This window comes from Pinus tabuliformis, chromosome J (assembly GCF_031772625.1).
Source record: "Pinus tabuliformis cultivar Carrire ecotype Pingquan chromosome J, CPIR1, whole genome shotgun sequence".
NCBI classification, from domain to species: domain Eukaryota; kingdom Viridiplantae; phylum Streptophyta; class Pinopsida; order Pinales; family Pinaceae; genus Pinus; species Pinus tabuliformis.
Window position 1 is genome coordinate 87,506,071 of NC_142295.1, and position 10,944 is coordinate 87,517,014.

Sequence of the window (10,944 nt, forward strand, 5' to 3'; positions counted from 1 at the left end):
ATAAAAGATGAAATTTGCGGCTTAAAAGATTTAATCTCTCGGTACTTGATAAAAGATGAAATTTGCGGCTTAAAAGATTTAATCTCTCGGTACTTTGTGCGGCTTAAAAGACTTAATCTCTCGATACTTGATAAAAGATGAAATTTTTGATTTAATCTCTCGGTACTTGATAAAAGATGAAATTTGCGGCTTAAAAGATTTAATCTCTCGGTACTTGATAAAAGATGAAATTTGCGGCTTAAAAGATTTAATCTCTCGGTACTTGATAAAAGATGAAATTTGCGGCTTAAAAGATTTAATCTCTCTCTTGATAAAAGATGAAATGCTTAAAAATTTAATCTCTCGGTACTTGATAAAAGATGAAATTTAATCTCCCGATACTTAATAAATAAAAAATAAGTTTAAATTAGTTAACCAAATATGAAATAAAACCACATATAAAAAATACAAAAGAATTCTAAATTAAATTTAAAATTCCAATTTTAACTCAATTTAATTAGCTAAATATTAGGGTTCTCATAATTAATGTAAAACTCCATGTGACTATCCCATTACAATATACATGTTAGAAGGTCCCTGGTTTTCCCCTCATATTCCATATTTTTCGTGAGTGGAGAGAGAAAATACTTAAAAAAGGTAAAAAGAAAATAAAATAAAAAAGGAAAGCGTTTGGAACGAGAGAAAGCCGAGCAGTTGGTTGGCTCTTGCATTCTTTTTATGATGGAAGGTGTTTATATGCTTCGATGAAGTTTTCTCATTGTCTTCACGCTTCTGTAACAGCGACGATGAGAGTTGCTGGGATTCGAGCTCTGTACCTCCTCCTTTAGTGAGAGAACCCAGCAAATGCTTGCATTTGCATTCGTCCTCTCAAAATTTCACAGCATCTGCAGGTCGCAAGTTCCAGTCTCTTTCAGGCCTCCCGTAAAATCTAAAGGTAAATAAGTCTCAGAATCTCAAAAATCTCAATCCCTGTCTTCTGCTTTAAGAAATGTAATTAAAAGAAGGTTCGATTTCTACTCATATTAGGTATGTGGACACGATTCCCGAGGGCTTTCGGACCTCGCCCCGCCGAAAGCGCTGTAAGGAAAATAGGAATAGATAATGCTTTTCCATCAAGCTGCACGGTCGATAATAGTTAATAAGTATAAACAGGTGAAATATATGCGGTATATTTTTTAGGTTTGCATTTGCTATAGTTCTTGCTGGTCAGCTTTTATATTTTAGTGGTTCTTGGTGCTTCGTGTCTCGTTTTCCGCGAAGTAAACTCGCTGCCGTTGAGGCGTTATAAGTGCCGGAGATTCAGGCTGTCTTTGGCCGTTTGAAGGCGGAATGGGGCGCAGTGTATTTTTCATTTTTAGTTTTCTCCTCTTCCAGGCTCTTTAGGGTTTGGTGATTAGATTTTCCAAGAAGACTTTCTTTGGGTGTTATTGAGAATACAAGAGAACCTGGAACGGGTCTGACTTTCTCTGGAAACTGCGGATCTGGCCTCTCATCTTCAAGGTAACGTATGTTGTTGCTTTAAATGAGTAGCCCTGTGTTCGAGTCCCTTCCTAGAAGAACCTGCTTAAGAGCGGCTTTGGGTCTGTAACCCGAGATCGAAAATGATTAGTGTTTTTTTTTTTCCTTCTTGTATGATTTGATTTTTGTGAGTATTACGCCAGCTGGGGTTGGGGATAAGATTAAATGTCAAACTTTTCTTTGGTATGAATGTGTTGTAAACATATGATATTCAAGATCTTGTAAGCGGTAGCATGTTATCTTTATATAATATATTTATTAGGTTAAGTAATAGGTACTGTGGTACTTTCGCAAATTTTCTATACTGCAGACTAATATAAGCTGAATCTGGAAATTGTTATCAGGGTGTCGCAGCTACAGTCTTTCGAATAGTTCGTCGTGGTTTAGAATTTTTGCTTTCACGCTTGAGTAGTCATGCCGAGAAGAAAGAAGACCCCGAAGGAAGGGGAGGGGTTTCAGCCCGGGGAGAGTTCTGAACAGGGACGACAGCAGGCAGCGTCTCAGGATGTCCGTTTGCAAGGTTCGTCCCAAGATGTACGGGTTCAGCAACAGACGGCCCCCCAACACGAAAGACATTATCCACCACAACAGGGACGTGGAGGATTCGTGCAACCTGGGAGAGGTGGCTTTCCCCAGCAGCAGGGCAGGGGTGGAGGTTACATGCAGCAGGGCCGCGGTGGTGGACCGGGACAACAGCAAGCCTGGGGTGGGCAGCCGCCTTTCCAGGGTCAGGGTCCAGGGTTTGCCCAACAACAGTTTCCGCAAGGAGGACCACAGAGACAACCACAGGCGGGGGGTAGAGGAGGCGGGGAACTTGGTGGTGGGAGAGGAGAGTCAGGTGGTGGGAGAGGAAGAGGACGGCGAGGAAGAGGAGGTGGAGGTGGGGGAGGACCTAGTCCCTATTCACCTCCTGCAGGGCCAGTCAGGCCTTCATTTCCCGATCTGCCCCAAGCTTTTCAGCCCCTTTCTGCTACCGCTGCTCCTTACCAACAGCAGCAGGTCGTAGCAGGAGAGCAGGCTGGAACCGGCATGCAAGTCCGAGCATTCGTTCCAGAATTCCTGATGCCTGCCGAATCTAGCGGTCCTCCTGCTGAATCTAGTGCTCTTTCTGCCGCGGAAGCACCAGTTCCCGTGGAGGAGCAATTTCAAAGGGTTACGTTGCAAGCCGCTGCAGCTGACGTGGCTGGCACTTCTCAAGTTGTTGCTGCACCTCCAATGTCTAGTAAAGGGGTGCGGTTTCCAATGCGTCCAGGCATGGGGAAATTTGGCAATAAGTGCATTGTTAAGGCAAACCATTTCTTTGCCCAGCTTCCAGATAAAGATCTCCATCAGTATGATGTAAGCTTCCAAACACTTCTTAAGCCCTTGATGTGAAATGCTAAGCCTAGGCTGTGTGTATGTCAGATCACAAGAAGCATTCCCTGCTTGTTGGGGGGAGTGCATAACATTTAATTTTCTCTGGTCTCTGCAGTAAATTTGGGACTAATAATTTACTTAATAAGGAGAACTAGAGCCATGATATTGATAAATTACTAGTTTATACTGATTACTTCTTTTTGTTGTATATAGGTTTCCATCACACCCGAGGTCACTTCTCGTGGTGTCAATAGGGCGGTAATGGAGCAGCTGGTCAAATTATATCGAGAGTCTCATTTGGGCAGGAGGCTACCTGCATATGATGGTCGCAAGAGCCTGTACACTGCCGGGGCACTGCCCTTTACCTCCAAAGAATTTAACATCAATCTTGTTGATGAGGATGATGGTATGGGTGGCCAAAGGTATTGTCAAAACTGATATTGTCGTAGACAGCTTATACTGTCAAAATATATGATGAATTATCATGCTCGCTAACGGTAGAAGATCATGGTTGCTTTAAGATTATTCAACATTAGTAATGTCCATATTCACATAGCGCAGTAACTAAGCATTTTTAATTGAAATTTTTCACAGAAGAGAACGGAACTTCAAGGTTGTTATCAAGTTTGCAGCTCGGGCTGATCTACACCATTTAGGTCAATTTTTATCAGGGAGGCAGGCGGATGCACCCCAGGAAGCTCTACAGGTTCTCGATATTGTTCTGCGCGAATTGCCGACACATAGGTATGTTGAGATGAAATAGCGTTGTTTTTTATGGAAAAAAGGAGAATCAGCGCAAGTAATAGTTTTGATCTAATTTTGTATTTCAGGTATTCGCCGGTTGGGAGATCCTTCTATTCCCCTGATTTAGGAACGAGGAAACAACTTGGGGAGGGCTTAGAGAGCTGGCGTGGATTTTACCAGAGTATCAGACCCACTCAAATGGGTTTGTCGCTCAACATTGGTATGTATATTTTTTATTTGGATATTAGTGTACCTTTTCTCTCTTCTGACACTTTAATTAGTTACCTGCTTGTAAGACCTATTGACAGTGTGCCCCTGCTAATTTATGCTCCAGATATGTCCTCAACCGCTTTCATTGAACCGTTGCCCGTAATTGATTTTGTGGCACAACTTTTGAATAGGGATATGGTATCAAGGCCATTGTCTGATGCTGATCGTATAAAGGTATCTTATTTACACAAAGGGCTTCACTTAGCCTTGTGCTAGAATTTGGACTGGCAACGTGCAATTGAAAGTATTCGAAGATTTAGTTCTTACTAAAATGGTTTTAGAAAATGTGGTGAATGTGCTCCTAACTAATCCAATATTGTGGGGCTTGATGAAAACCAGATTAAAAAGGCACTGAGGGGTGTTAAAGTTGAGGTGACACACAGGGCGAACATGCGTAGGAAATACCGCATTTCTGGATTAACGTCACAACCAACGAGGGAGCTTACGTAAGATGGGGATTATGCTTTTGGATGTCTGATATCTAGTGTTTTGGTTTGAAGTTGTTATGAATTGTTTATGCAAGTGAACTTGTTTTCCGTGTTATGACAGCCTGCTAATTTTGTTTTTATTTGTTCTGAACTATTTGCCTTTCCTCAATTATAAAATTTTTGTAGGTTTCCAGTTGATGAGAGAGGAACAATGAAATCAGTAGTAGAATATTTCCAAGAGACCTATGGGTTTACGATACAGCATACTAGCTTGCCTTGTCTTCAAGTTGGAAACCAGCAAAGGCCAAACTATTTGCCCATGGAGGTAGGCAGATTTCTAATCAGTTTCCACACCCGTGTATAAACCACCATGCATGAATTTTTCTTTCAAGCAGTTTGTTGCAATTTGATGGATTTTCTGAATTCATATATTCTGGCAGGTTTGCAAAATAGTCGAGGGCCAACGCTACTCCAAACGATTGAATGAACGACAAATCACTGCCCTGTTGAAAGTCACATGCCAGCGTCCTAAAGACCGAGAGATGGATATCTTACAGGTTTTTTATCTTTACTGTACTCCAACAATGCAGGCATTAGTTTGTTTCTACGAAAGGGTTCCTTTGGTTAATCTACTTTGACATCAAGAGATCTTTGTAGTTTATCACCCATAATATTTTAACCACACTGTGTTAGGCCTTCATTATGCATCAAGAAAAATGAAGAGATGGAATTTATTTTGATTTAGTCATGCTGTAGTATGACTGTTCTCAGGCATTTAATACTGTGTATGTTGTTTTTTTGTAATTTGTTTGTTATTATAAAGTTTAGAAATAGAATGGCATTTTTGTTACTTCAAAATAATTGCATAATATGTGAATTAGCTTGTTTGTAAGGTCGTAGCCTTAATATCTGAAATCTTCATTATGTATGCAATCAGAGAATGATTGAGATGGTTGCTAAGATTAGAATGCTTATTTGCAGACTGTTTATCACAATGCATATCATGAGGATCCTTATGCAAAGGAATTTGGTATCAAAATTAGTGACAGACTAGCCTCTGTTGAAGCTCGGATTTTGCCTCCACCTTGGGTAATCTCGAGCTGTTCAATTTACACTAAGCTCTATTCTTTTGTTTCCTTGCTACCTGCTAATCTTGTTTTATGTTACAAAATTAATGTCATTTTTTAAGCTGTTATTTTTATGTGACTCGTCATACCATTACACTTGCAGCTGAAGTATCATGATACTGGTAGGGAGAAAGATTGTTTGCCGCAGGTTGGCCAATGGAATATGATGAATAAGGTATTAACTATGAACATGTTAATGATTGCTTTGATTTGCATCAATGTTTATGACGTGCATGTCAATACGTAGCACATGGTCAAAGCAGTGGTTGTAACATTTGTTTGCTGGATTATTAATGGTTGGAGTGCAACTATGCAACCATGTTTATTGCAAATTTGATAATTGTGAACTCTCTCGTTTTAAAGTTTTTATGAAAGAACGTGCTTTTTTTCTTTCTTTCTTAATGTTGAATACATTTGTGTAACTTTTTTCTCTAAAATTTAAACTTTTTTTTGATTGGTGTTGTGTTCTATGAAATTCATCTGTTTAAACTTTATTTTTGTTCTTGCACTAACTCCAGAAAACCTTGTAGAACTGTGGCACTAGGATGTGTGCATGAAGTTGTGTTTTGTTCAAAATGGAGTCACGAAAAATGTCTTTTGTGTAGCATAATTGCTAAAGGGTATTGGTTTTTTCTGGTTGCTACCAAGGATATATATGTTCTTCAAGATATAATTAAGATGTTTTTTTCTTTATTTTTTTCTTTACTGTTTTAATGATATTTTTTGGTTGTTTTTGAAAGCAAAATCACTAGGGACAAATTCTGTATTAGGAAGTATATCATATAGGTACCCAGGGTCGGATTCTGAATGGCTGTTTGCTATTACCATGATCAACCATTTTCTAATTAAAAGGAACAAAAATGCCTTGAATTGCTCAACTCTCAGGCCAGTTGTTTAGTTCATTGTAAACTTCGGATAATTTAATCTTTCTGAAAGGTAAGTGACTATGCCAGGATACTGGATTCCAAGGGTAGCATATCTGGCTTTGGCTATTTGCCCAAATGAAAATAGATACCAAATGTTGCCGATGGTAACTTGAATAACTTACTGTTTGGCTATGTGTCATTTCCCATGTACCCAAAAATTTTAAGTAGCATCTGAAATGTTGCCTCATTTCATGGTCTGTTATGTTGAGATCGTTAGTTTGTTGACCAAGCTTGCCATGCATTGTCTTCTGTAAGACAATTTCAAATAACCCCAAAATTATAGTGATTTCAAAGTAATAGCAACTCAAACAAAACCTGTAAGAAGTCACGAATGTGGTGGTTCCAAAATTCGAAGGTGACCTAAGTAAATGCATGAGTTTTTTCCACCATGGATGCACTGAGCATCACTGAAGCTGTGTACAGAATGAATGATAGAATTTTTAAATGATTGTTTTTTGTCATTTTCTGTTTCTATTTTCTGTTACATACTTACTTTTGGTATTGTCTTTCATAAAACAGAAAATGGTGAACGGAGGAACTGTAAACTCCTGGGCCTGTGTCAACTTTTCTCGAAGTGTCCAGGACAGTGTTGCTCGTGGTTTTTGTCATGAATTGGCACAGATGTGTCAGATATCTGGCATGGTATCAGCTAAGAGTTTCCCTGCCACTTGATTGTAACAAAGGCATATCTTTTATTGATAAAAAAATAGGTAATATAGATGTTGATTAAGACACATTGTATCTGGTTGCCTATAGATATTTAATCCAGAACCTATAATTCCTATCCATGGGGCACGACCTGATCAAGTTGAGAGAGCACTGAAGACCGTGTATAAAGATGTTACTAACAAACTCAAGGGAAAGGAACTGGAACTTCTTGTTGTTATTTTGCCTGATAACAATGGTTCTTTGTATGGTATGTATAGTTTCTCATTAGCAAAGCACAGATGATTAAGATGATTAGAATTGGTCCTGCCAATGATATTTAGAGTTAAGATGTTAATCTCCAGAGTTTTAGTAGATAAATCTTTGTGCAGGTACATATTTCTTCATTATTGCTCATTGCTGGCTTCTGTTCATGCAGGCGACTTGAAGCGTATATGTGAGACTGACCTTGGTTTGGTTTCCCAGTGCTGTCTGACGAAACATGTCTTTAAAATGAGCAAACAATATCTTGCAAATGTTGCTCTGAAAATTAATGTAAAGGTATGTGCTGTTGATAATCTTCTTTTACATTCCTATATGTGTTGGTACCCTTGAATAATTTGTTCCTGTGTATATTAGGTTGGTGGAAGAAACACTGTCTTAGTTGACGCACTGTCAAGGAGGATACCTCTGGTCAGTGACAAACCTACAATAATCTTTGGAGCAGATGTTACCCATCCACACCCTGGAGAAGATTCCAGCCCATCAATCGCTGCTGTAAGTTTTGACCCAGATTTGCTTGAATCTTTGGAGTTTGTTCTTTTTTGTGCATATGACAGATTTAATAATAATGGCTCTTTGTTTGATGCGTTTCTTCAGGTTGTAGCGTCTCAAGATTGGCCTGAAGTCACTAAATATGCAGGCTTAGTTTGTGCTCAGGCACATCGTCAGGAACTCATTCAGGATCTTTACAAAGTCTGGCAGGATCCTGTGCGAGGGTCTGCAACTGGAGGCATGATAAAGTATACATTTCTTGTCTATCCCTAAAAACAGAAAATATGTGCAAATGTGGCCGAGTGTTTGACATGCTTGATTGAATTAAGCTTTTTTGAAGCAATGTTTGTGCAAGCATGAAAGAGGGGTCATTCTAAATTCTTCTTTTGCATCTCTGCTTATAATATTTTTCATTCTGTTCCTATTTGGTTTGGCTTTTGAAACTGAAATATGAAAGCATATCAATTCTCTCAGGGAATTGTTGATTTCATTCAGAAGGAATACAGGACACAAGCCGGAGCGTATAATATTTTACAGGTAATAATATTAGTTTAGTGTGGGATCTCAATGGTTATCAGTTGTCACCAATGTTGCTGGGCATTTGGTTAGTTTCATGCCAGTATGTATGTGCCTGGTTTGAATCCCTCCTGTTTTAAGCACATTAGTCTATGCTAACGGGTTTACTTAGGGATGCCATCCACGAATGTGTGGGGAAGCATCCTTTGGGTTCCTTGCAACATTTTTAATTTGAAAACAAATGTCGCAGGGTGGTTTGGTAACTGCTATTTCAGTTTTGTGATTTTTCAATTAACAACTTGGTATTTTTCAGAGATGGAGTAAGCGAGGGTCAGTTTTATCAAGTTCTATTGTATGAGTTAGATGCTATTCGAAAGGTGAATATTTTCTGGTGTACAAGTCACTCTTGTTTAGATAGCTCTCAATTATTTAGATGCTGATGTTACTTTGAATGCAACATGTTTCAAATTTGGTTGGAACTTGGTGCCAAGCCAGTTTTAAGAATCTTGCTTTGGGTTTCAACAAGGCACTTGGTTCTCTATCTTCTTATAATTAAGGGTTGATATAAGAGTTGTCACTAGACTCACTACCATTTTGCAACTACATTGGGATCTACTTATTTAATCCCATTGACCTACTTTTGTGGTTATGTGTTGCACATTAAAAAAATTATCTTATCATATCATCCATCTTGAAACAGCTATCTCCATGCAGTGAGTTGAATTTCTGTGGTGGTAATTTCAGGCCTGTGCATCTCTTGAACCAAATTATCAACCTCCAGTTACTTTTGTGGTGGTTCAAAAACGTCACCATACCAGACTCTTTGCAAACAACCATCAAGATCGAAATGCGACAGACAGGAGTGGAAACATATTGCCAGGTAAGAAGATAATTGTTATGCAATACGCAACTATCAGTTGTCACATACTGTGTATGATAGTCCTTTATTGATCATAATTCTATTGTAAGCTTCCTTTTATTTTACAGAAGAGTTAGTGCTTATGGTTCTTTTTGATGATCTGCCAGGCACTGTAGTGGATTCCAAAATTTGCCATCCAACAGAATTTGACTTCTACCTCTGCAGCCATGCTGGTATTCAGGTACCGTTGATATTATGTTTGGCATTTGGTTCATATCTTTTGAGATTATGTTAAAATGTTGTCTTGACTTAGCAGAAATGAACATGTTGACTCGGAGATTAACCGATCCCTGTTTATGATGTTTACAGGGAACTAGTAGGCCTGCCCATTATCATGTTCTTTGGGATGAAAACAAATTCACAGCTGATGGATTGCAGTCCTTAACCAACAATCTCTGTTACACGTAGATCTCTACCTCATCCTCGTTACCCCTAATGTATTGTGTAGATAAGATAACCTGTTTTCAAAATCTTAATTCGTTTTTAGTGTATCTCTTATCAGTTTGGACCTTTACTCTGCTTGTTGTATATGGAAAATTTTATAGTTTCAGGTTGCAAAATTCATCTTTAAGCACTGGTATCCGAGTTGGAAGTTCTAGATGGAAAATATAATTAGCTATGTAGTGGTAGTTGGTTTTATAGTAAACATCAATTAATATTTTGAATTATGTTGGTTACTGAGCAATGATTGCTTTTCAGTTTCGAAAAAATGATGTTTGCACTATCTACTTGAAAACTGGGAGCTGGTTTTTATCCTTAAATTCAAACAGATTTAGAAAAAATTTAATGGCCTGTATATTTTATTGGGTTCCTGTTGACATGTATCGGTTGGTTTGTCTGTCGCAGATATGCGAGGTGCACACGGTCAGTTTCTATAGGTATGTCTCCAATGCTAAATCATGAATATCTCCTTGGTTCATATATTTGGAGACTGTCCTTGACATATGTTTTATTTGTTATATGTACAGTTCCCCCAGCGTATTATGCCCATCTGGCTGCATTTCGGGCTCGGTTTTATATGGAGCCAGAAACATCAGATAGTGGTTCCTTATCTAGTGGTGTTCCTGGTAGTCGCATGACTGCAGCTAGTTCAGGTTCTCGGAGCACTCGTGTACCTGCAGGAACTAGTGTTCGGCCCTTGCCAGCTCTGAAAGAAAATGTCAAGAGAGTTATGTTTTACTGTTAGATTTGATACATACTTAACCCATCCCTTTGTTGGGTTAAGTAGGCATTGAGTGACAGGCCAGGTGCATCACTACGATGCTTTCAAATTGCAAAGTTCTAGATTTCCAAAACTTAAGATCACTACGATGCTTTCAAATTGCAAAGTTCTAGATTTCCGAAACTTAAGATCACTACGATGCTTTCAAATTGCAAAGTTCTAGATTTCCAAAACTTAAGATCACACTCAATCACTTCCTTTTCACCTCTTGTACTGTTTGACATTTTTTAATTGGCTGCGGCCATTTAGATTGAAGAGACAATTAAATTTTAGTGTGAACATTTGTGTTGTCAAGTGTCAGGTTTTCTTGAATTACAACTGGGCAATCAGTTTTTGTTCCAGTAGGTGTAACCTTTCATCATGGCGTGAATTAATGGAATTATTATATGAAACAAGTTAAAATTCGTTTATGCTGGAATGTTAGGATGTCTGTCCAAATAATAAAGGTAAGGATTTGAAGATTCACGAGGACCAGAAAGTTTCCTGCTCTGAATAAGCT

General features: G+C 38.6%; 1 protein-coding gene across 4 annotated transcripts; it reads left to right on the plus strand.

The window, feature by feature from the left end:
• The first annotated feature begins 618 nt into the window (after positions 1-618).
• On the plus strand, positions 619-10,726 carry LOC149225640 (protein argonaute 10-like). 4 transcript variants are annotated; one of them, XM_089377218.1, is made up of 24 exons: positions 619-934; positions 1,027-1,500; positions 1,863-2,856; positions 3,088-3,296; positions 3,469-3,618; positions 3,705-3,838; positions 3,953-4,062; positions 4,228-4,334; positions 4,503-4,641; positions 4,757-4,873; positions 5,298-5,405; positions 5,547-5,618; positions 6,889-7,011; positions 7,126-7,285; positions 7,454-7,575; positions 7,654-7,791; positions 7,894-8,036; positions 8,263-8,325; positions 8,618-8,681; positions 9,049-9,184; positions 9,331-9,404; positions 9,533-9,627; positions 10,070-10,101; positions 10,192-10,726. In XM_089377218.1, the coding sequence occupies exons 3-24, from the start codon at positions 1,933-1,935 to the stop codon at positions 10,407-10,409; spliced, it is 3,438 nt and encodes a 1,145-aa protein (XP_089233344.1). In that variant the 5' UTR covers positions 619-934; positions 1,027-1,500; positions 1,863-1,932; the 3' UTR covers positions 10,410-10,726. The 4 variants fall into 4 exon arrangements, with proteins under 4 accessions (XP_089233344.1, XP_089233346.1, XP_089233345.1 ...); XM_089377220.1 differs by having other exon boundaries at positions 3,472-3,618; XM_089377219.1 differs by lacking the exon at positions 1,027-1,500 and having other exon boundaries at positions 3,472-3,618.
• Positions 10,727-10,944: the final 218 nt, after the last annotated feature.